The sequence below is a fragment of the Mastigoproctus giganteus genome, chromosome 13 (assembly GCF_048544385.1).
Source record: "Mastigoproctus giganteus isolate SK-2022 chromosome 13, ASM4854438v1, whole genome shotgun sequence".
Taxonomy (NCBI): Eukaryota; Metazoa; Arthropoda; class Arachnida; order Uropygi; family Thelyphonidae; genus Mastigoproctus; species Mastigoproctus giganteus.
In genome coordinates this window covers 77090061-77117603 of record NC_143587.1, presented here as the reverse complement: position 1 = coordinate 77117603, position 27543 = coordinate 77090061, and the positions used below count along the sequence as shown (strand labels likewise).

The following is a 27543-nucleotide window of genomic DNA, read 5'->3' as shown; positions in this document are numbered from 1 at the left end:
TTTGCATTATTCAGGAAACTTCATATCTGACTGCACAATTACTCCCAGGTCTTTTTCATTTTCTACCACCTTAAGTTTAGTACCACACAGTTGGTACATTTCTCTGGGGTTACTTCTACCCATATGCAGTACTTTGCATTTGTCAAGGTTAAACTTCAGTTGCCACTTCTTAGCCCAAATTATCTAGATCCTATTGCAGTAGCACACTGCCATTACTGTCATTAACAACCCTGCCAACCTTTGTATCATCTGCAAACTTCGACACTAAGCCTGATATACCTTCATCAATATCACTGATAAATATACAAAACAACAGAGGACCCAACACCGAACCCTGTGGGACTCCACTAATAACATTAGTCCACGAAGAGCAGCACCCACTGATTACCACCCTCTGTCTTCTCCCACTCAACCATCCTTTTATCCATTGTAGCAACTTACCCTTAATACCATTCTGCTCCAATTTATACAAAAGTCTTCCATGCGCAACCGTGTCAAAAGCTTTACTGAAATACAAATATATGATATCAAAATTATTTTTTGATTTCAAATTTTTTGATATGAAATATATGATATCATACAAGTGCTAACCCAGACAGCATTTTGGTCTAAGCAGTTAGACCAAAAAGACCAAAAGTAAATTGGTTGAAAATCCATAGAAGATAACTCCTTCTCAGGATCACCAACTGAAATGACTACTCTAAAAAATGTGCCAGGTCCCACAGATTTTTTTTTGCCACCCCTGGGTTCCACTATCTCTGAGAGATAGTGGAACCCAGGGATGGCAAAATCTAAGAGATAGTGGAACCCAGGAGTGGCAAAAAAATTGAAGACCAAATTATGTAGACAGAGGTATTGAAAGCATCTCTGAATACCACAGAATGTAATATTTGAGGGTTTGATATCCAACATTATACAAAGATCAGTTCTCACTTGGTGCCAGGTATGTTTACACCTCTTCAGAGAGAAATTTACACATGCATAATGCAGATCCAAAGGAGTTTCTTTCAAGAATTGCAACTGGTGGAGAAATGTGGATTCAACACTCAGATTTGGAAAGAAATAAGGAGTCCATGAAATGGAAACACCATTGGAAGATTATATGCTACATAAGAAAACTATCTTATGTGGCAATGCCTATGCTGTCGTCCTCAAATATTTAAAAGGGGCCATAAATGAACAGAGAAGGGGGGGGGTGGGAATGACATGAGGTACTATATAAGTCCCATGAAGCAATTGCTGCTCTTAGAGATTGCAAATTCCATATATTTTCCATGCATTTCAATTTGATACATTTATTCACTGCTCGGCACAAGGTCACCAAATGAGGCTAACTGATGACAGAACCAAATTAGTTCCAAAGTCAATCACAACAGTGTCTGTGAGTTTTTGAATAAAAGATTGAACTACTGGTGATGTTGATTAAAAGCAATATTAGTTACTTTAGATTGACTTGTGGATAACAATCATTTCCAAAGAGCTCAAGCTGTCACAGGACAGGTGACAGCTTCAGCCCCACAAACCAATTTTGTGTGTGGAGGGGATACTTTATGCTGTGCCCATTATATATATTGTATCACTCCATGGTAGTGGCAAAACTGACCCACCAGTTCTGTGACTTCAAACGTGCTCATTGCATATGCCTGATGGTTTCCACAATGTTCCTCAGAAAAAAGTTTCGTTTTTACCATTAGAAAAAACATTCAGAAGGTGTTCTGCCTTGCTTTCTTTTAGTTTTACAGATGTCATTGATAAATACTTTGTTTGTTTGTTACATGTTTGTATAGGCCAAGCTTTCAACCAAGTCTTCTGGAAGGTTTAGTGGCTACTGAAATGCTATGTCCCACATCAGACTCAAGCATTTTCTGTTTCCTGGTGAGTTGGGATCATGGCAGATGAATTTTTTTATTCAATCAGTATTTAAATTGTACTTTAAACTATTATTCTATCACTTATCATGTTCCTTTAATTCAGAAATACAGAAAACTACCATCTCTTCTCATTTCATTCCATAAAGAATAGAAGGCTGTCAGAATCAGCAATGTGCACTTACATGATTCCAAAAATTGATTTTTTTTCCCCCAATGCAGTGCAGTATCATGTAACTTAAGAAAACTATAAGACATGTCCAATTATGAAAAATATTCTGACCAAAGTAGTCATCATCCAGGTACAGTAGCATATCTAACCAGCTGTTAAGTCTATTTTCTGCAAATAATGCTAGTAGCATGGAAAATTTTAATTGGTTTTGATATACAAGTGCTAACCCAAAAAAGTCATCAGAATGATTAAAAAACAAAGATTCATTTAGCTTACCTAGTATTGTATCATTTCCCTTATTCTATTCCCTTGGACTTAACTGAGCTCCCTGCAATTCTGTCATCACTGTATTGAAATTTTTCCTTTTAATAATGTCAAGTATCTCCTGCAATATCTCCAGGATATTATAAATCTCTTCTCTTTCCTTTTAGCTTTACTTTCATCCTTGAAAACAAAAAGTCACAGGAGAATAGTCCGAAGATTAAGGTTGGGAGGGAAGACAGAAAATTTTAATTGTTAACCAGAATGGCAGCCAGACAGGAATGTTTACTACTTACTTTTGAACCTTGAAAATAATCTGAACTTATTGGTGTTTCCATAAAGCATCTTTTCCAAAAGGCTGTTCACTACATGTCATGTATTTCTGAAGTTGTTTCACAAAACTCAAAAGTAAACATTGTAAATTCTATACTCTTTTCAAGTGTCCAAAAAATTGCAGAAAGTCTTCACTAAAGAGCTTTGTGTATTCAACTAATGCAACATATCATGGTGGACGATGAAAAAACTAATATAAAAGTACACTGTATTATCACATATCTTGAAAAATGTGAATTATCATTGGTAGAATTGTAAATGAAAATTCTCATAACTTTTGGGTAGCATCCTACATTAAATTTAGCTTGTTAAGTAGTCACATCTTTAGCTTCTTCTCAATTTAATTACTGTACCACTTAAGCATTCTTTAATAATTTTTAATACATTCTAGTTAATTTTATTTAACTTATTCATTTACTTCAATTATGTTCTATTATTTTATTTCACCTCTATACACTTCACTGGTATTATTTTTTATATTATATTCCATAAATATAATTAATCTTATTTTTTGGTTAACTCCACTTCTTTCATTAAATTCTCTTTCTGTACTACTTCTTACCTTTACTTTGGTGGACCTGAGTAGACTCCCAAAGAGAAGCCAGAAATTTCTCTAGGGGCTAACAGGTTAACCAACTAAGCATACATGATATTTTGACATGTATGCACACTACACTTTGATGTTTAATAAACTAATTAGTCAATTTAAAATGGTGCAGGGCATTTTGTTTCCTATATTAACTGCAATCAATAATTTTTATTTTGTATTATTTAAAATTGCTTAATGTAAAATGTAACATACCTGTTTAAGTATATTTTGCTCTCTCAATAATTTTTGCCGTTCTCGATTAGGATGTGCAACTGTGAGATCTAAAGGATCCGGTTTCTTAGGATCATTTTCTTTATTTGCAACAAAATATATCACTTCCTGCAAAATTTGTGTGACAAACCTAGAAATATTAAGTTTTCAGGTGAGAAACATCTTCATTAGAATTGTTTAAATTCTATTATCTGACAAAAGAAATGTCTGCATTTTAAAATGTGATGATCCTTTATATACACTAGTATCCAAAAGTCAAGCTGTTAATCATTATTAAGTTAAGTTGTAGTTATTAATATTTTAATCAATTATTTTGATAACTATTGCATAAAGTTTAACAGTTTGCAAAATTAGTGATACAGGTCAATGAAATTTGGTATTGAAGTATATTCTGTTATAATGCAACAGAATACAGGGGAGTGAACTTATGGGCAAATCATGCATTTTTTTGTAAAATAAAAATTACTTCATACATATCTGAAAATAAGCATCCAGCAGAGAAACCTACAAGCCTTAATGGGGAGGGGGGTAAGAAGAATATGATTTATTTTCAACAACCAGGCAACACACTTACACCACACTGCTAACAGAACTAGAACATGGCAGGAACAAGCCGTGGAAGCAATGATTTGTTGGGTGCAGCGTCACTCGTTTCTGAAGGATTTATTTTTATATGTGACATACACAGTATAATTTTGAACCTTGCCCATGGCATAGAAATGTCTAGTGTCAGCCCTAGTTTTTAATTAAAACATTCAAGAATCCTAGTAGAATGCATTCACTCTTTAGAGAAAACTTTATAATTCATGTAAGATTGTGAAGGCAGATAACAAATCAAATTTTTTCTCCCAAGCAGCATGCCAAAAATAAGCTGAAACAAAAAAAACAATTTTTTGCATGCCAAACGGAAAAAATTCACTGAAATCAGTAAATAGCTTTTATTGATACTAAAAAGTAAAACCAACCTTAATCTGTGAAAGTTTCTAGCAAAAGAAATGTTTGCATTTTAAAATGTAACAATCTTTTATATACACTAGTATCCAAAAGTCAAGCTGTTAATTAAGTTAAGTCAAGCATTATTAAGTTAAGTTGTAGTTGTTAATATTTTAATGTTATTTTGATAACTATTGCATAAAAAAAAAAAAAAAAAAAAAAAAAAAAATAGTGAAACCAGCTTTGATCTGTGAAAGTTTCTAATGATACAAAAAATTGGAAAAAACAACCTTCATCTGTGAAAGTTTTTAATGATAAAAAAAATGGTAAAACTAGACCTGCAGCATAATTTTCTGCACAGCTACAATCAGGGTTTCCCAACCACATAGGGAGAATAGGCCATAAAACAAATTTGTATTCAAATAAAAATATATATATATTTTTTGTGGGTGGCTGCATATCAGCATATTTATGAGTCAATAATTTATTAAAAAATATATATATTTATGGGTGGCACTTATAGGAGGTGTAGCTATTAAATAATGAGATTTTTATAATAAAATAAATATAACAAAATATTAAGTACCTTGCAAGTTATCATCTTCAAAATAAATTGCCTTGGGTTTGCACAAACTGTTCCATAAATTACTTCCAAGCACAGAATCATTTCTAGAAGTCACCTTCTGTAGGCCCTGTTAAATCCTTCAGTCATATTTTTCTGAATGCCTTCAAAACTGAAAATGGGTTCCCTTAAGTACACTTTAATTTAGAGAAGACAAAAAAAGTTGAAAGGAGCTAGTGTGGCAAATAGGGTGCATATTTTTTGGCCATGATCTGGTAAACAGAGAGTGCAATGTGTGCTGGAGCATTGTCTTTATAGAGGATCCAACCATCCTTCCATAATACAGGTCTTATTCTTTGAATTTTTTTAATGCAGACTTGTAAGAAATTCAATGAAGTATGTCTGAATGACAGCCTGATTTGGTGGGGAGGAATCATATTCAGCTGTTTAACTAAATGCGTAGGAAGAGGTGAAAGTGATTCTTGTACTGCTACTACAAGTACATGAAGCAGCCTGGAAAGCAAGGTGTCTGGAATGTCAGGCCATGCTGTGGTTCATCATAGAACAAATGAATACATGGGCTGTGTTAAGGTAACTAAGAGTAACAACATGTGCATGTACACTCAGGGGCCCATCCTACCATTAGGTAGGAACATTGTAAATAAATTTGATGAATCTGAAGTACTGATAAAGTCATCAAATGCAGACATTGTAGGAACAGCAGAGACATAAGTAATACTGAATTTGAATATGGTGGAGTACAAAAGGAGAGACGAGGGAAGAGAGAAAAGAGAGAGACATGAGAGTAGCCTTGGCAGTTGAAGTTTTTAATGCTCCTGAAAATAGAAGTTTTTTCTGTTTTATTAGCTTAAATTGTCATATTCACATATTTCTAGAGTAGCTTTACATTCCTAGTTACGATACTTAGTTTAAATTTTAACTCAGACAGAGATTTTGTAGGTCATTACTTAGGAGCGGAAAGGGTATCCAAACCAAGTGTTTACAAGATTTGCAGCTCACGGAACGGGAAGTTTTTTAGCCACTTTACCCACTTTATTGACTAACTGTTATATTAAATTATTTTCTATAAGTAGCTTATAGACCTGGTCAAAATTCTTGGTTTATTCTGAATTTAGACAGCAAGATTTTGGAAGTTAATTAATATTTAAGTGTCCGTAGATTTACCGTTCGTGACTTGCCGCCATTGTTATACGATACAACGTTATATCCCGAACTAGATAGCGTTAGCTTAGTATAGTATACTATATAATATTATCAGCTTAGTATAGTATAGTATAGTATAGTATTATATTATCATATAATATTATCAATTAATCAGTAAAATTTATTAATCTTGTTAAACTTCATTGTCAATTAAATTTTACTTTTTAACTAAATACATATAACAACTTAGATTTTACAAATATAACATAATTAATTAATACATAACTTGATATGGAACTTATATAAACGGAACACAGAGATAATACTTGATACTGAAAAAATATATATCAATATATAGGGTTATAACTGTGTTGGGATACAAGTTTAGGGTTATAATTTTGTACTGAAATTGAAATTTTATTGAAACTAAATAGAAATCATGACTCAGACCAGAGCAGCAAAGCAAAACGCTCAAGCTAATGGGAGTGCTGTGGCTCAGGGGAGAACTGAGGGAACAGTTGCCCTCTGAATCACAGACTTTTAAAATGCACTCCTTGCTTGATGTATGTGGAGCAATCAGGTACTGGACATGACATTGCCAAGGGGGATGTATTTGTGGTTTTTTTTTTTTTTTTTTATGAAAACCCCAAACACGAAAGGTATCAAAACCTATAGTACTTAGTACCGTGCATGGGTTGAAGGAGAAGTATGGGGGGAGGGGGATGCCGGAAACTTTGCTCTAGAGACTAAACATGGGTTTCACCACTTCAAGCCTCCAATAAGCAAAGTGGTGGTATTTCACCGGTGTGTGCAATGTAAGGAGTGTGAGAAAATCAGATGACAACTCAGCATTGTTATGGGCTTATATGAGAGCTTGAAGGACAGGGTGGATGCCGTCGAAGGATCTAAATTCAGGGGCCCATCAAACTCTCAGCTGCCCACATCAACACCATAACTTGCACTTGATCATCACGCAACACAGCGGCAACCCCCAAGGCAAAATGCGCTGGTCCCACAGGAACTAGTGGTGTTGGTGACTCTACTGTCAGGGAAACAGGAAAAATGGTATGTAAAAAGGATAGATCAAACAGGACCAGGGTATTCAGTCAGGGACAAAGGACGATGAAGTTGTAGAGCAGACACCTTTTAAGGGCACAAAAGGTGATATTGTTGTAATTGTTGGCACTAATGATATTAAGAGTAGGAGACTGGAGGAATTGCTTAACAAGTACAGGTCCACTGTTGAAAAAAAGTCGTGAATTAGGGTTGAATTTGAAAGTGTCTGCAATTCTGTCCAGACACGATAGGAGGGAGTATAGGATGAGAGCCTTGTCGATCAATTCGGCCCTGGAAAGATTGTCAAAGGCTCAAAGGGTAGAATTTTTTTGAGCCTGGTCTGTACTTGTAAACAGGAGAGACTACTTCTACATGGATGGGATACACTTAAATAGAAAATTTGCTGATGCTATCGAGGCAGTGTTGGGTGAGTCGGAAAACTGCTAGTTTGGGAGGATACAAGGACTAATAGATTAACAGTAGCCACTGGCAGAGGTGAAAGAGATTCTTGCACTGCTTCTGTTGGAATGAGCAGCAGCCTGGGAAACAAGATGCAGAGTATTTCAGAGATTGCTGGGAGTCATTGCAGTACAAGTAAACACATGGGTTGTGTTAGAATAGCTAAGGACAGGAACCGGTGTGTACACTTGCGTGTAGACCAATGCTAGGAGTTTGGTAAATAAATTTGATGAATTTGAGGTATTGCCCAAAACATCAAAGGCAGATACTGTTGGGATATCAGAGACGTGATGTCACACAAACATAAGCAGTGCAGAACTGGAATTTGGGGAATACAATGTGTACAGGAAGTAGACAGGATAGGAAGGGAGGAGGGTTTATGTTAATAGTTAAGAAACACATAAAATCCAAGGAAGTGAAGCCAATCAGCATCTTTGGACAGTGCAGTGTTGAGTCAGTTTGGTGTGACATAAGCATTGGGAGAACAAAATTGAGAGTAGGAGTGTGCTATAGGCCTAATGACTCTGATGAGTATAATAAGAAACAGTATAGAAAAATAGAGTAGGCCAGTAAATCAGAAAGTCTTATAATGGGGGATTTTAATTTCCCAGATATTGACTGGAATTTATGGGTTGGTCACTCACACTAGGAAGGCTTTTGTGGTTTACTGGATGATTGTTTTCTACATCAGCATGTTCGTGAGGCAACTAGAGGGAGTAATACACTTAATCTGATTATCAGTAGTGATTCTTCATGCATTAAGAATCACTACTGATAATCATCCGTAGCCCAGTGGTCAGGAGTGGGAGTGCAGTAGCACACGCTCTTTGAGTAGACCGGGGTTCAAGCCCCTGACTGCAGAATACGGTCGATCTGCCAACCCGCACTGGATTAGCGTGGCAGATTATGGTCCATTTCCCTCAGCATGAATTGTTGAGGAGGCTTCCATCCTGCAGTGGGTTGATAATGGCTGCACTTTACCTTTACCTTTTACTGCTAATCAGTAGTGATTCTTCATGCATTGAGAATCTGCAGTTAAAGGTGGCAGTGATCACAATATGCTGAAGTGGGATTTATTCAAAGAGGTAACTACCATCAGGGGTAAAGGGAAGGGTTTTTACTTTCGCAAAGGCGACTACGGTGGTCTGAGGCAGTATTTAAATTCTATACGATGGAACCAACTGATGATGTTACCAACTGCAAATTCAAAATGGGAAGCATTCAAAGAATTTATCTTGGAAGCTACTAGGCTTTACATACCAACTAAGAAATATTGTTCAAGGTTTAAGCCTAAATGGATGTCAGATGAACTGATAAGACATATGGCAGAGAAGAAAAATGCATGGGATACATATAAATTAATGGGTGACATGGAAGCCTAAGATAGGTATAAGCTGGTCTGTAACCAAGTCACAAAGGAGATTAGGCAGGCAAAGGCAGACTACGAAAAATCCTTGGCAAAGGATGCAAAAAAAAACAGAAGAGTTCTTTACCTATGTAAACTCTAGAAGGAAAGGAATGAATCAGATTGGTCCACTGGATATTGATGGTTCAACTGTTGATGATCCTGCTCAGGTGGCTAACAAACTAAATGAGTATTTTGCATCTACATTGACACATGGGGAGTTATTCAGGAAGAAGAATGCCAGAGGTGCAGTAAACTCTGGCAGTGAGCTAGATGATTTTGTAATAACTGAGAGAAAAGTGGAGGAGGAATTGTTGAAGATAAACATAAAAAAGGCACCCGGAGTGGACGGGATCTATCCAGTCATGTTAAAGGAGGCAGCAAAGGAAGTAAGCAAACCCTTAGACATAATTATGAGAGCTTCTTTGGACTAAGAGGAGGTACCCATGGACTGGAGATGTGCAAATGTGACCCCAATTGACAAAGGAGTATCAAAGGGCGACACAAGTTATTATAGACCTGTTTGCTTAACTTCTGTTTCAGGAAAATTAATGGAGGTACTGGTTAAAGAAGCACTGCAGGATCATCTAGACAAGACTTCGGTTATAGCTCATACACAGCATGGTTTTGTTAAGGGAAAGTCTTGCCTAACCAATTTGATTGGATACTATGATGTGGTCACAAAGGAACTGGATGCAGGGAATAACTTTGATATTATATATTTGGATCTTAGAAAGGCTTTTGATAATGTTGCACATGGAAGACTGCTAAACAAATTGGAGCAGTGTGGCATTGGAGGCAAATTGCTTTCTAAGATCCAAATATATAATATAAAGATATTATATATTTGGATGTTATGTTATTTGGTTTTTAGGAGCATTAGCAACTAATGCCATATTGTTCCGCGAATATGCGGTGGTCATTCCCTGAACTTTCCGCATCCTCCACATTTGGTGGTGATGGGCTCGAACCCCAGTCTAATCAAGAAACGTGTGCTACGCACTGCTGCTCCTTCCCACCTGGCTATGGAGGCGCTATATATTTGGATCTTAGAAAGGCTTTTGATACTGTTCCACGTGGAAGACTGCTGAACAAATTGGAGTAGTGTAGGAATTGGAGGCAAATTATTATTATTATTACTAGTCATATGGAGGCAAATTATTATTAGTCATATGGTGCAAGGAAGCCTGAAGCTTATGCTGCACCAGCAAAAAAAAAAAAAAAAAGAATGATGATATCCAGCTCAGGATCCTGTGTGTGCCAAGCCAATATACTCACCAAATGTGAGCCCCATGGGGTTGCTTTGCTAGTGTGTGAGTGACCAACCATAAATTTCAGTCATCCAGGAAATTAAAATCCCCCATTATAAGATACTCTGATTTACTGACCCACTATTTCTCTGTACAGTTTTTTATTATACTAATCAGACCTATAACACACACACCTACTCTCATTTTTTTTCCTTTCCCAGTGCTTATGTCACACCAAACTGACTCAATATTGCACTGTCAACCAACATCAATTGGATACATTTCCTTGGAATTTATGTGTTTCTTAACTAATATCAAAACCCCTCCTCCCTTCCTATCCTTCCTATACACATTGTACTCCCCTAATTCAGTTCTGCATTCCTTATATCTGTGTGACTTCACGTCTCTGATATCCTAACTATATCTGCCTTTGATGTTTTGACCAACACCTCAAATTCATCAAATTTATTTAGCAAACTACTAGCATCGGTGTACATGCAAGTATACATGCACCTGTTGCTATTCTTAGCTACCCTAACACAGCCCGTGTAATTACTTGTTCCGCAATGACTCCCACCAGTCTCTGAAATCCCCTGCACCTTGTTTTCCAGGCTGCTGCTCATTCCAATAGAAGCAGTGCAAGAATCACTTTCACCTCTGCCAGCAGCTACTGTTAATCTATTAGTCCGTGTATCCCCCGAAACTAGCAGTTTTCCGACCCACCTAACACTGCTTCGATAGCATCAGCAAATATTCTTGCACCATTTCTATTTAAGTGTATCCCATTACTGTAGAAGCAGTCTGTCATGTTAACAAGCACAGACCAGGCTGAGAAAAATTCTATCCCTTGATCCTTGCACCAATCTGCCCATTGCCAAATTGATCATATAATCCTTCCTATTGTGTCTGGGCAGAATTGCAGACACTTTCAAATTCAACCCTAATTCACGGCTTTTTTCAATATTGGTTTAAAAAGGAATATGTTTATATATTCTAAAAATATATGCTTTATTTTATATACATAGAAATTAATAAGTCAAGAAATGTAAAAGCAGCCGACACGTCATTTTCAGATGAAACTTGAGTGAGTGTATAAGGCTCGGTCAGATGGTAAGAGCAGTAAAATGCACGTCATTAAAATCGGGGCACTCAATTAAAATGTGTCTCAGATATAAAACTGTGTCACAAGCCTCACGCATAGGATGGTCATCAGCCCTCAACACACACGAATGTGTCAGATGACTGTTATATGCGGGTCCATGCAAGAACAACTTCCTCCTTACGATTCATGCACAAACTAGACTGCCATGGTTCAGTTACCGGCTTTATCTGATGAAATTTATTTGTAGTCTGACTATTCCATGAATCCTGCCATTGGAAGTGTACCCTGTTGTGTATTATTTGCCTGTAGTCTGTATAGGGGAGTGACAGGCATTAGTGGGAATTGCTAGTGGGAATTATTAGTGGGCATTGCTAATTTGGCTGCAGTATCAGCAAAATCATTTCCCCTAATCCCAATTTGGCTAGAAATCCAGCAGAAGCATATATTCACATTCATGGAGAGAGTGGACCATCTTGAAGTTGAGACAGAAGTGGATGAGGATTATATCTCATCAGTGACAAAGCCTGTAGTAAGACACTCTAAGAACTGGAATATAAAATGAACAATTGGTACTGGCAAGTACTAATGTCATCAAGGCTAACTCTATAACAGGCCTTTGGCAAACTTTGGGGCCGAAGGGCCACAATAGGAATTCAAAAAGAAGGCGGGCCGCATGTTAAATAGTATTTTTAGATATATATAATTTGTTATCATGAAGAAGAAATATAACATAAAAAAATTATTATTATTATTATATTAATGGCCATATGGTACAAGGAAGCCTGAGGCTTATGCTGCACCAGCCAAAAAAAAAAAAAAAATCCCAAGTTACCCCCTGAGAGAGAGAGAGAGAGAGAGAGAGAGAGAGAGAGAGAGAGAGAGAGAGAGAGAGAGAGAGAGAGAGAGAGAGAGAGAGAGAGACGTAGAAAGGAATCACCAAGAAAGAGAAGAATGATGATATCCAGCTCAGGACCCTAGGTTTGCCAAGCCCATACTCACTAGATGTGATCCCCCGGGGTTAAATTCTCTAACAACCAAGAATTTAATGAGATGAATGGAACTGTTTTACATCTTTTAACATTTTTTTTAATTTCAGGTATTAATTTTGTAGTTGAGATTCTTAAAACTGCTTGTAAATGTTCATCCGTGATGCTTGATCGTAAAGAATTTTTATTTAGATTCATGATGGAAAATATTTGTTCACATACGTAGGTTGATCCAAAAATAACCAACATTTTTCGAGCAAAATCTTTAAGTTCGTCGAATTTGTCCAAATTAAGAGTATTGTAAAATTTACAGATTTCTTCACGACGGTGCAATTCCCTTAAATCGGTATCACACTGCAGATCTATAATCTGAAACTGTAGTTCACTCGGTGCACTATCAATTTCTATTGAAAATGGGTCGCGCACTATTGCCAAACTTGTCTCAATTTTTCGGAAGTCGCCAAATCTTCGTGAAAAGTCGTCATTCAAAGCGTTGATAATTTCACAATATTTTTAAAATTTATTTTCTGGAATCTTCAGCAACTTCATGGTTGGAAAGTGGTCATTTTTAAGATCCCATACTCGCCGAAGAACTTTACCTAAGCTAAGCCAGGGAATTTGGCTATGATAAGGAATATCTGTGTACTCGGATTCAATATCTTGAAGAAAATTAACGAATTGTCTGTGTTTCAGGCGATCGTATTAAATTTACTAGTTTAATAATACAAGATATGACATGTTCAACTTTTAACACATTTTTACATAATACTTGTTGATGTATAATACAATGAATTGTAATTAAATTATAATCAGGATAATTTTCACAAATTTTATCCTGAATTTTCTTTAACGCTCCAACATTTGTACCTGTCATACTTAGTGCTCCGTCAGTTGTTACACTTACCATTTTGTTCCATTGTAAATTATATGTTGTTAAGCATTTTCCAAATATATCAACTCCCGTTGTTTGGTCTTTAAGAGATTCCACTGAAAAAAGCTCTTCAATAATTTCAAAATTAGAGGTACATCCACATATGAAAATTAAAAACTACGCAGTATTCTTTTGGTCGTTACTTTTGTCGAGAACTATCGAGTACCATGTTATGGATTCTAATATTGATAATAATTGCTCATTCAAATTTGTATCGATACGTTCAATTCTTCTTATTACGGTTCGCCGAGATAAACTTATATTCTCAAATTTGTGTTTAATGTCAGCACATATAATTCCACAAACTTCAGTCATAGATTCTTTAATATAGTCTCCATCAGTAAAAGGCTCGTTGCTTTTTGCAATTATATGAGAAATAACAAAACTTGCCTCTATAGTAGCTTCTTGTTCCTTAGTTAGCCGTGTAAACACATTTTGTTGTCTAGATAAATTTTGAATCAATCCATCAGCAGTTTTCTTTTTCACTTCCGGAGTTAAATTGGCACCATATTCGGAATGTTTAGTAGTGAAATGTCTTTTAATATTGTACTCATTCAACACTGAGACACTCTCCCGGCAAATGAGAAGAATAGGCTCGTTATTTATGTTAACAAAAAAATATTTTGTGTTTCACTCTTCACTGAAGACACGATGCTCTTGTTCAATTTTTCGTTTTTTATTCATTTTTAAAAGGGCGTAAATATTATTTTTATCGCTACTGGCACCAAGATGATAACCGAAGTTAACGCAAAAAAAACTAACTGCAGGATGACCATCAGAGACAACAGATTGGAACTGCGGCCAGTCAGCAGTCCTCTCCTAATACTCCGCCACCGCAGCAAAGCCGTTGTTGTCTGTTACCGTAGTTTCGCGCGGTTAGTTATAAAAGTGGCAGTTGGCTCGCTCCGGTTCACGCACAAATTCAAATTCAATCTCAATTTAAACAATACAGAGATGATAAAACAATTTACAAGTAGACAAATTCTATAATGTATTACATATACAAATTTATTTTTCAAAAAGGCGTCGCAAAAGGCATAAAATAAGTAAACTTTTTTCGAAAATATAATTAAAGCTCACGGGCCGCACAAAAATGTGCGGCGGCCCGCATGCAGTCCACCGCACATTTTTGTGCGGTAACTGATTTTTTATGTAAACCTCAAACACGAGAGGTATTAGAACCTATAGTACTTAGTACTATAGGTTCTACAGCCTGACTTCTAAGAAAATTACCACAACCATAAAATCTCCAGTATTCAGTCTGTATACAATTAGCTAGTGGGCTATACTTAAGTACCATGATTAAGAAGTCTAGTCAATCTGACAGAACCTAAACCTTAGGAACAATAGTGAGTATGGGGAAATGAGAGTGAACATCCAAGGTCCCAGTTGTGAAGCAGGAACTAAAGTATGGATGCTAAGTCACATAACACAGCCCCAAACTAGAAAAATGCAGGTACTAACAAGATAAGACTGAAAAACACAGATTCTGCAGGAAAGACTGCCACTGGGCCATATAATGCACTGAAGGAACACAGTGTGCATGGGCTAAGGTGAGTAGACATCCCTGATCATAATAGGGTAACAGGATCAAGAAATAAATGTAACTTGAGAGGAACAAACCTGGAATCAAGGAGAATGATACAGATTATAATTCAGAGTACATGACTCAGACATCACAGAACTTCACCACAAGCAGACATGAGTTACTGCAACAATGCAACTAACCTTCATGCCACTTAAGAGGACCACAACATTGGGCCTAACCAGTAGGGTTCTATGAATCACCAGTCAGACTCATCAGGCTCAGTCAAAACCGTGACAGCCTAAGCCTAGAGAACAACTGGGGAAGGTAGAGATGTGAGAATACTAGTCCTAGATTACTGCTGCACTGCATGAACAAAGGTGTATATTGTGACAATGGAATCAACAAAACAAAAAAACAAGGGCATGACACTGACTCATTACTCAGAGTCAAGTCTCAGATTAACAGTGCTCTACTACAAGCAGAATGGGCCACTGGAAAAATGCAAGGAAAATACTGCCCTGCATCTCAAAAAACTGTAGCACTTGGTGATAACTTATAAATTCCATATACTTCCAGTGCAATGCTCACTAAGACTAGTCAAACCTGACACTGTCTGTGCCTAAGGAACATTAAATGAACACAGGCAAGGGTGAATTTCATCCTAGACCACAATAGCATAGCACGAACATGGTGATAATTGTGATATGAACAAAAATAGTATCAAGGGCAAGACAATGACCCTCATTCCAGTGTCCAAACTTAGATTATAGTACACTGTTATAAGCAATTGTCCCACTGAAACAATGCATAGTGGCTACAGTCCTGACAACTCAGAAACTATAGCAATGGACCCACACCCTGCAAGCATCATAACTACCAGGGTCTTGATCATCAAGACCAATTAACTTGACACTGCCAAGCCTAAGGAACACTGGTGTGTGTGGGGAATGGTGTGTCAACATCTCTGTTAACAGTGGCAAGTACTAACAAAGCTATAACTATGACATTGATCCATGCCACAGATGTCACAGTACTCCAGCACAGGCAGATGAGTTACAAAAATTGAATAGATGCCACAGTCCTGTCATCAAGAAAACCATAACATTAGTCCAAATCATGTAGAGGCCAGGAACTACCATTGCAAGGCTCACCAGAAACAGACAATCCTGTAACTGCTCAAGCCTGTGGCGTCCTGAGAGTGCAGGGAAGGGGAATATCTTATCTAGACCACAGCAGTACTGAGTGAAGACAGGGAAAACTATGAAAATAAAGCAACAAAACCAAAACTAAGGGTCTAAGTCTCAGAAATCACACACACTGCTACACATAGATGTGCCACTGGAAACAGCGCATGGAGATAATCCTAGAAAATCAGGAAACCATTGCTGTTGAACACAAGTTGTAGGCACTATAACTTCAAGTGTCATGCTCACCAAGACCAACTGCCTTGACATTGCCAAGCCTTAGGATCACTTAGTGTTTAGGAAAGGTAGATAGCCATCCCTGAACACAGTAGTCTAACCGAACAAGCTATGATTGTGACACTGAGAACAATACAACTACATCACAGTAATCTGCTACACAGCAGATAAGAGCCAATGGGAACTATGCATCTAGACTACAGTCTGCAATCTAAGAGAACAATAACAATGAGCACCACGAACCACCAGTGGCAGGCTTGACATGGCTAGTTAAAACTATAACTGCTTGAGTGAAGGAAGACTGGTGAAAATAGGGAAGAGTATATCTTCATCAGTAAATCTTCATCAAAGACCACAGCAGTGAAGAGTGACCAAACACAACACTTGGGACAAGCAAGCAACAGGTGAATACCAAGGGCATGTCACCGACTATATGCCGCAGATCTCACAGTATTCTGCTGCTTGCAGAAATGGACGATGGAAGACAATGCAGACTGCCAACAGTCCTGCCAGCTAGAACAACCATAATATGGTCAGGGATGTCAGCACCAAAAAACTACAGTGCCAGACCCACCTGGTTCAGCTAAGATTATAACTGCAAAAGCCTAAGGAATGGCAGTGAAAACAGGAAGGTGAAAATCCATCCTAGACCACAACAGCACAGCATGAAGAAGGGGACAATAGTGGAAACTAAGCAACAAAAACCAAAATTAAGGGCATGATACTGACTCACATTACAGAGTCTAAGTCCCAGATATCACGTACTCTCCTACACACACAGTTATGTGCCCTGGAAACAATACACGGAGACAACTGTCCTGACAACTCAGGAAGTCATAGAAATGGTCATAAACATTACATGTACCATACACTCCAAGTGCCACGCTCACCAAGACCAACCTGACTGACACTATGCCAAGTCTAAGGAATACTAGGGAACAGGAAATGGTGAATAAACATCCTTCCACAGTAGTCTAAATTGAACAAAAGCTAAAAGTGTGAATTTGACAACATTATAACAACATCACAGTAACCTGCTACAAGCAGTTATGAGCCCTGGAAGCAAGCACCTCGTACTCAGTCCTGACATCTGCGAGAACCACAAAAATCTTGGCACAAATAATCACCAGTAACGAGCTCACCATGATCAGTTAAACCTGTAACTGCCTCAGCTGAAGGGAGCCTGGTGGATACAGGGAACACAAGGGACATGGAACTGACTCACACTCTCAGTTCCAAGTCCTAGACAACACAGTACTCTGCTACGTGCTGAATGAGACACTTAAATAAGGGTTGACAATAGCCCTATCATCTAAGAGAACCCATAACATTGATCCTAAATACTGGAGGCACCAAAAACACCAGCATCAGGCCCACAGGACTAGCTGAATCTAAAACTGCCAGGCCTAAGGAATGTCTAGCCAGTTTAGGATGGGAGAAAACTCATCCCAGTTCACAGTATCAATGTATGGGGAAAAAGTGATAACTGTGACTATAAAATCGTGGAAGCTAAGGAAATGACACTGACCCACCTTCTCAGTATCTTAGCACTGAACACTGTGGTACTGCCACAAGCAGATATGTGCCACTAGAGCAGTGTATAGTGACCACAGCCCCGACATCACAAGAAACCATAGCTATGGATATAACTTCTATGTTCTATAATTACCAGTGCCACGTTTACCAAGATTAGTTGATTCTGACTGCCTAAGCCTAAGGATATCCAGTGAAGATAGGGAATGGTGAGTAAACATCTCAGCACAAAGTGGTAAAACATGAATAAAAGTAATAACTGGCCACTGGAAACAACACAACCAAAAACAACTAAAATCAACTACAAGGGAAGATTAGGTGACAAACTGGACTGTTCATCAAAACCGCCAGGAAGAGTGAGGGAAGAACATGAGGCATAAGACTAAAGACACACAGTGTTAAGTGTTCTTCAGTGCTCTATTTTCCTCTTACCATCGAGGTAATTGTGACACTGTGTGTGATGGAACTTAATCTCCCTCTCCCCACCAGCCTGGGACAGGACTGGGCCCTGCAGGGCTGGGAGGAGTGAACTGAACTGAACAATCACAACAAAATACATTGTGAATTAACACACAGGAGTGTCCTACCCGGTCAGGATTGAGCCCTGCGGGAGTCGGGGGCACAAGACCTGCAATATTGTGCAAATCAACAAGGACGCATGTTCCACCCATGTGTAAATTAATGAATAAAAAGATTCTCCTTTAACAGGGTGCTCCCACACTGGTCAGGATTGGGCCCTGTGAGTGCTGGGAGCATGAGCAAGTTATAAAAATAAAGGTAAGTGACATATTCAAGAACTATCAGAATATTAAATCTTCAAAATTAACAGAACTCTAAATCTCCAAAAGAGATTATTAGAATAACTATATCAAAATCTAAAAGTGTATAATAACCACAACAAAATTGTATGTGATTTCCAGTCGGCACTATTACTGTGCCGCTCTGGAACAACATGCAAATGGAAGGGCAGCATAAGGAATTATAAGGGTTGCCTTGCCCATATAAAATAAAGTTACTATATATTAAGCATTACTCTATCAAAATCAAACCAAACGTGCAACTTATCTAAATCATCATGTATGTAGGTTAAGGCAAACCGTGCAATGACAAGACACTTGACAACAAGAGTGCTGGGCTCCCCACTAGGACAGGTATGAGCCCTGCGAGTGTGGGAGCCTGGGGGAAAAAATCTGACAAAGTGCCAGGCGTCAGCTCTAGGCCAGGATGAGCCCTGCGAGAGCTTGGGGCTTGGATAAATAAGAACAATCTCAGAATTGTATAACTAGCATGTTACAAATGTAAAAGGGAGAAAAGAAGGACGAGAGAAAGAAAAGTTAGAAAGGTAAATATTATTGTATTGCATGTCCACTCTGGGCGGGTTGGGCCCCGCACAGTAGGGGAATCGCAAAGAACCCTTGTGCCCCTTCTAGGACAGGACTGAGCCCTGCGAGAAGGGGCATGAGTGTCCTGACCACAATTAGAGAAGTAGAATCTGGCTGCCTCCACGTGGCTAGGGATGGGAGCGGGGAGTCGGGGCGCATCTTGCCCTCGACTCCCTGCTGCTAAATGCCAGAAGCCAGCCACAAACAACAGGAACAACACACTATACACACTTAAAATACATATAACGTTTAAATAGAGTAGATTAGAAAAATTGTCAAAAAAATTAAATCTTCAAAATTTTACTCCTTCAAAATTCTAAAGTCTCATACTTAATTATACTATTTTATAATAACTTACCATCTATTCTATAATATTACTAAAAAATTAGAGGAATCTCAACATACTGCTGGCAAAATAAACGCTTAACACACGGCGGACATAGGGGGAACCCTGGATACCGCCAGTAACATACAAAAATACTTTGCAGTACTTAGTACTACCAAAAGGCAAAGAAAACCACTTACTGGATACTAAGGAAGAGTATCAAGCTCTCACCAACTATGCACAGCAGCTTTTCTTGAGGAGAAGACAATTAATTGCAGCAACATGATAACCCTCTACTAAATGAACCCAGGGACCCTGATGGTACTGGAACCAGGCAGCTAAACTTAACCAGCATTACCATCATTGGTGTGAACTACTATACATTCTCCAAAATGTCACCCACCAAAGATAACTACCAAATAACTACCTTTGAATAGAGACGACCCACAAATTAAGACAATCTAAGAAAGACAAAAGGTTCTTATTCTTCTGGACTTGTCTCTCATGGATGTGACCAATAAGACAATCTCCTAGATAAAGACTGACAACGCCACCGGCATGCCATTGGATGTCAACTTCTTTTCTTGGCCAACTAGCATTCCGAACCATGTACCCTAACTTGGTTCACTTTAATACCCCCTCCCCTGGTAGGGAGAGGGAGGGGACGGGTTTCTGTCTCCTCCCCCTCCCTGCTACACCCTTTTTTTCTCCTGGTGGGGCCAGTCTCCACTGACCTTTCTGGGGTTGCCTTCCCTATCATCCCCATATTTCTATCTGTCCCCCCCCTTCCTCAGTCTTCACCCCTACTCTAACTAAATATGCATTTTATTCTATTTTATTTTTATTTTATTATAATTTTTTTTTATTTATTTATTATTATTATTACTTTATTTTTTTTTATTATTTTTTTTTATTTATTTACTTTTATTTTTTTTTTATTTTTATTTTTAATTTTATTTTATTTTATTTTTTTATTTTTTATTTATTTATTTTTTTTTTATTTATTTATTGATTTTTTTATTATTATTATTTTTATTTATTTATTTATTATTTTTTTTATTTATTTTTTTTATTATTTTTTTTTATAATTTTTTTTTATTTTTTTATTTATTTTTTATTTTTTATTTTATTTATTTATTTATTTATTTTTATTTTTTTATTTTATTTATTTATTTATTTATTTTTATTTTTTTATTTTTTTATTTTATTTATTTATTTATTTATTTATTTTTTTTTTTTTATTTTATTTATTTATTTATTTATTTATTTTTTTTTTTTAGGCCCTTGCCACTGAAATCTTAGGAAATTAGGTGGCAGGGCCTGCCAGAGTAATTACTTCTAATGCGATCCCTCTATGCCTGACCTGCCTCCTCGGGGTTAAGTGTGGGCAACGGGGGTTCCCACTAGGGGCCCAACGGCTAAAAGGTCAGAGGAACAACACAACATGACACTACACAACATAAACATGTACCTTACACTTTTTAAAATCTCTGGCCTTCACAGTGTTCTGTGTTTCACAAACAGAGTACACAACACGGAGATGGGGGAAACCCCTTGGGCCGTTAGACAATGAACACTTTACACTTTAGTACTTAGTACTGTGCTTGGGTTGGAGGTTGAGAAGACGAAAGAAGATATTGGACTTGAACTTCTGTAGACTGTAATTTTCTGGAAATACATATGAAGGAAGATTGTTCCAGAAAATGGCAGTTGAATGAATAAACGAGGAAGATGAAAAGTTGGTTCTGTGAGTTTGAAGTTGGACAGTAAATGGATGTTGGTTGGTGGGGGCACATGTTAGGACTGTTTTGAATGAGAGAGCGGGAATTATAGAAGCCAATTCAGAAGAACAGTGCCCATGGAAGTATCTGTAGAAGAGGCATGCAGCAGAAACAGTACATCTATAAGACTGCGAGTGGAGAGACTCTGTTAGAGATGAATCATTAATTAACCTAACTGCCCTCTTCTGAATGGAATCAAGAAGCCTGAGAGAGGTTTTGGGGGCACCACCCCAGATGTGGGAACAATATTCCACGGCAGGGCAGATTTGCGATTTATACAGAGTGAGCAGCTGTTTGGAAGAAAAGAGGGCGAAAGAGAAAACCAAGTTTTTTAGATGAAGAGGAAGCAATATTTGTAATGTGCTTGTACCAAGAGAGATTAGAAGTCAGGGTAATCCCCAAAAGAGATATATCATTTTGCCTAGAAATCAGAGTATCACTAAAGGTAAGCATAGGAGCTGAATAATCCTTTTTGTGAGATATAAGACAAGACTGAGTTTTAGAAGGGTTGAAATCAACTAAGTTGTCTTTTCCCCACTGGAGAATTACATGAAGATCGGCACTTAAGGAATTGGTAGCAGATTTTCGAGAAGTTCCAGCTGATTGAACAGGGAAAGGTTTCTCAAAGTGGAAAGTGGAATGCAATGTGCTATCATCGGCAAAACTGTGGATAGGATTTCCAGTCAATGGAAGAAGGTCATTATTATACAAGAGGAAAAGAGTGAGGGAAAGAACTCAACCTTGGGGGACACCGGCATTAGTGGAGAAGTTAGAAGACAGAGAGCCATCTACCATTACCCTCAGTGAGCGATCAGAGAGAAAACTGGATAACCAAATACTAAAAACAGTTGGCAAACCATAAGATGGAAGCTTGTTTAGAAGACCTTTACCCAAACACGATCGAAATTCTTTGAGATGTCAAGAGCAACTACTTGTGTTTCACCGAACCTTTCCATTGAATTAATCCATAAACGGGTAGCATCACCAGTGGATCGACACTGAAGGAATCCAAATTGGCGATCGTTGATCACACGGAAGGTTTCTAGTCGGTTAATTGATTTCTCCATTACTTTAGAAAGAGTAGAAGTAATTGCAATGGGACGATAATTGGATGGGAGGGATTTGTCACCCTTTTTAGGAACTGGCTGGATATGAGCAAATTTCCAAGCAGAAGGAAAAACACCTTTGGAATAAGAAAGTGAAAAAAGGCAGCAAAGAATAGGAGTATGTTCAGGAGCACAGGTTTTGAGAACAAGTGGAGAAATACCATCAGGACCTGGAGCTTTCTTAGCATCAAAATTCGACAAAATCCTTCTGACATCCTTTTGACAGACGACCACAGGAGGCATTGAATGGAGCGTGTTGGGAATTGTGGGAGGTGTTTTACCAAGATCATTAATATATGAGTTGGAAGAAAAATGGGATGCTAGCAGGTCAGCTTTATCCTTGGCTGAAGTGACAACAGAACCATCTGGTTTGGACAGAGGTGGGAGCAGAGATGGGCAAAAGTTGCGGCCAATAGCTTTGGCAAGGGAAGAAAATGCTCGGCTACCATTAGGGCAAGGAGCAAGTTTTCTACTCTTAGCCTGTTCAAATTCTAGTTTGGACTGATTAATAACTGCTTTACAATTGTTGCGAGTTTTGGTGTAAGCAAAAAATGAAACTGAAGAATTAGAAACAAGCCAATTATGATATGCAACATTCTTCTCTTGAACAGCCTTAGCTCATTTATTGGAAACCCAAGGTTTAGATAAAGGACGAGATTTTGAAGTGTAGTGAGATAAAGGATTCCAATCCTGCTAAAATAATTTCACCAACACGATCTGAGCAAACGTTGACATCAGAAGTTTTGAAACAGTAATCCGACCAAGGAAAAGAAGAAAAGAAATCTCGCAGGTTATCCCATTTTGCATTCTTGTAATGCTAAACAACACGAGGTTGGGAACAGCCATGAGATAAAGGTTCCATTGGAGAAGAGACAATCACCAAGTTGTGATCTGAAGTGCCTAAAGGACCTCTCACTTCGACCGTATACTTAGAAGGGTTGTTTGTGAGAAAATGATCAAGTATGTTGGCTGTATGATTAGGATTGTCTGTTATTCTTGTAGGTAAATGAACAATCTGTGTGAGGTCAGCAGTAATTGCAAAAGCCTCAGCATCTCGACCTGCTGGGTCGGTGTGACTAGAAAACGGAAGCCAGATGGAATTGTGAACATTAAAATCACCAAGGAATATTACCTAGGAAAGTAGGACTGGAGAAAGTCAAGTTGCAAAAAGAAGAAGTCAAGAGCTCCAAGTGATTAGTGGAGTTGGGAAGACGGTAGAGACAACAGATGAATTTTATGCAATGAAGTAGAGAGATTTTAAGCCAGAGAAGATCAAAGAGAGTAGATTCCAAATTATCAAGTCTCTGACAGGGAATATCAGAACGGACACATGCACAAATACCACCTTTGAGGCGAAAGGAATCATACAGTGAATAATTTGGGCATCTGAGAGGAGCAGTAGTTGAATCAACAGATAACTGAGATTCTGTCAGAAAAAGTAAAAGGGAATTTATCAGACTGCAAGTGGAAATGGACATCGTTAAGATTAGAATTGAGACCACATATATTTCTGAAAGAATTATGAAGTGTTTGGGAGGTTTAGATCTTTTCGCAGATAAGCTTGCTCTATTAGTTTGACAATTCATGGTGTATTCAGTAGTAAGAAAAAGTGGGTGGGACATGTTGTATGAAATAATGAAATTTTTGGATATGGCATACACATGGTAAGATTATATCCAGATCCCTGACATAATGTGGCCTCGACAATGCTCCCAGCATACACACTACTCGGACTCCCTCCAGTCACTATCTGGCAGAGTAGAGGTAGCAAGATTATACACTAGCTGATCTGGAAGCCTCCTAGAGAGTTACCAAAAGGTTCGGTCCGGTGTACTAACTAGTGGCCGGCCTGTGAACACTGTTTTAGAGCTGTACCCTCGAAATGTAAGGAATATTGGATCTCACCACAACGTTCATCATAACCTGAAAAATCATCAATCATACTGCATGATGGAAGAGATAGGGAAGGGTTGACCGGAACTTAACTCTAGAGACTAAACATGGGTTCCACCACTTCAAGCCTCCAATAAGCAAAAGTGGTGGTATTGCACCATTTGATGAGAGTTATCTACCACCTAATACAGCCTGGTAACACAGAGGGGCAGCATTCCTCCATGTGGTGTGGGCACCACACCTCGACCCCTGCTTACATTGGTTCACACCTGGCTGGTCACCCACCATGTACTTGTGCATGGAGGTTATACCCAGAATTACTAACAACCCCACCATCGTGAAGGTGCAAGCAGAGGATATGGCTGTAACAGACCGTCCGGACTTTGCCGAAATTGGTTTCACTTGACTTGAGTCAAGTGAACCCAATATCAGGTCACCCGAATATCAGGTCCATCAGAATTTTAGATTCACAGGTAGCAAGTGCAGCTTGTCTGGCATATCTGAGAGAATGTCTGTGACAACCTCAAGTGTCGGGAAAGACAGCAGCAGATCCTACATATAATTCCCACTTTGAGCCATCTTTGTACACTGGTGCAAAGTCAATGTTCAGCACAGTGTGCTGAATAGAGCTGCAGGTAAGACAAAGGAGTACTGACTTTCCCCAGTTTTTAAGTGAAAAGTCCCATGCCGGAACATGCTGGATTGGGCAGACTTGTCTATCTTGACGATAAGTTTTCTGAGTAGCTCTTGGAGATGAATACCGAAAGGACAATTAGCAGTCCGACAAGCATTGTACAAACTTTTTCATTGTGGTTCAAAAAATGGATATCCAGGTAGGATAGTCTGGCAGGCATTTCAAAAGACATCAACATAGAGGGTATAAGGTTGGCTATGGTAAGATATCAGAATATCACAGCTTTGTTTTAAGCCTTTTTTTTTTTTTTTTTTTTTTGCTACTGTGCAATCTTTATCCACCATGGTTTTGGAAAATGTTGAAAACTGGGTGGATATTTTTGAAATTGCAATTGCAACTGCATGGATGATACTTTCTGTGATGTACATAACTGCATCATTGATAGGCTCCTGACTGATTGTGGTGATGCAAAAATTTATCAGATGTTGAAAGTCATTCCAATCAGTCCTGATCAATCTTCCACTGAAGTAGCCTAACAGGAAGACATGGTCTCACATTTATTAGGAGATTGGTAGCCTGTAAAAAGGTTACCTCATCAAAAGTGCATATATATACATGTCAATAAATAAAAATCAGCATAAGAGTAAAAGGAAATTATTTATTTCATATGAGTGTACACACCGATTGCTGCTATGGATAAAGGGATGGTTGTTTGTTTGTTTGTTATTTGGAGCATTAGCAACTAAGGCCATATTGCTCCGGGATATGCGGTGGTCATTCCCTGAATGACCTTTCCGCATCCTCCGTATTTGGTGGTGACGGGCTCGAACCCCGGTCTAATCAAGAAGCGTGTGCTACGCACTGCTGCTCCTTCCCACCTGGCTACGGAGGCGCCCAGGATAAAGGGATGGTTGAGGGGGAGAAGACAGAGAGTGGTAATCAATGGACACTGCTCATCGTGGACTAATGTTATTAGTGGAGTCCCTCGGGGTTCAGTGTTGGGTCCATTGTTGTTTTCTGTATTTATAAATTATATTGATGATGGTATATCAAGCTTAATGTCCAAGTTTTCAGACGATACGAAGGTTGGCAGGGTTGTTAAGGGCATTACTGATGCTATGCTGCTGCAAAAGGATCTAGAAAAGTTGAGCAGATGGGCTGAGAGGTGGCAAATGAAGTTTAACATTGACAAATGTAAAATACTATATATGGGAAGCAGTAACCCCAAAGTGACACAACTCTGTGGTATTACACTGACAGTGGTAGAGAACAAAAAGGACCTGGGAGTAATTGTGCAGGCAGATATGAAGTTTTCTGAGCAGTGCAGACAGTCTGCAAGAGTAGCTCATAGTGTCTTGTCAATGATATACAGAAACTTTTCTAGCAGGGATAAGGAGCTGATTATCCCCTTGTATAAGGCCATAGACAACCCACACCTTGAGTACTGTATACAGGTCTGGTGGCCTCATTTTAAGAAGGATATAAGGCTTTTGGAACAAGTACAGAGAAGGGCAACAAGATTAGGGAATGGAATGAAGGATTGCTCTTACGAAGAAAGGCTTAAGTTTTACAAAATGCAATGTCTGGAGACACCGCAATATATATACAATATACCTTTATACACCTCAATCAAATCACCTGCGGGGTGATTTGATTGAGGTGTATAAAGTCTTGAATGGTTTGAGCATGCTCAATGCCGATGGGATTCTTCCTTTGCTCAGAATAATCACCTGAGAGAGCATAAATTCAAATTGGGGAAAGACAGATGTAGGAGAGATGTGGGAAAATTTGCCTTTAGCCAGCAGGTAGTTGGTTGGTGGAACAGACTTCCATCCCTTGTTGTGGAAGTTGATAGCCTAAATAAATTTAACGTTGAGCTGAACATGTATTTGGAACGAACAGAGGGGTGAAATGGGAGTGTTTTTTTTGGCTGATGCTGCATAAGCTTGCTTTCTTGCATCATACGCCTCTGCTAATGCTAAGACAGAACATGAGAAGTGGAGGACTTAAGTTCTTAGTTAAGAAGAATATTAAATCAAAGGCAGTGAATCCAGTTGATTTAGATGACGAGTGTAATGTTGAGTAAATTTAGTGTGATACAAGCACTGGGAAAACAAAATTGGAAGTATGAATGTGTTATAAGCCTAATAACTGTGATGAGTATACCAAATAAGGAAATAGAGTGGGCAAGCAAATCATAATTTCTCACATAATGAGGGATTTTAACTTTCCACATGTTGACTAGGATTTATGGGTGATCACTCACACACTAGCAAAACTTTTGTGAATTTCATGGATGACTGTTTTATAGAACAGCACATTAGAGAGGCAACAAGAGGAAGCAATAATCTTGATTTGGTTATCAACAGTAATTCTTCACATCAAGAATTTGTTGGTAAAAGACCCACTGAGTGGCAGAGATTACAGTGTGCTAATGTGGGATTTAATTAAAGGCATAACTAATGTCAAGTAGTAGTAGTGGCATGTGATGCAAGAAAGCAAGTGTATGAGCTTATGCAGCATCAGGCAAAAAAAAAAAAAATCACGCCATTCCCTCCAAATGCCCGCCCAGTTCCTCCTTAAATTTATTCAACCTATCAACTTCCACAACGACAGATGGAAGTCTGTTCCAGCAATT

General features: G+C 38.2%; 1 protein-coding gene across 1 annotated transcript in view; it reads right to left on the bottom strand.

Annotated features, from left to right (window-relative positions):
* The window catches only part of Itpr (Inositol 1,4,5,-trisphosphate receptor), a 1293714-nt gene that overhangs the window by 1059511 nt on the left and 206660 nt on the right, over positions 1 to 27543 (bottom strand). Inside the window, exon 12 of the mRNA XM_090387283.1 lies at positions 3437 to 3584. Coding sequence (XP_090243409.1) covers positions 3437 to 3584 — 148 coding nt within the window. The remainder of the gene's footprint in view (positions 1 to 3436; positions 3585 to 27543) is intronic.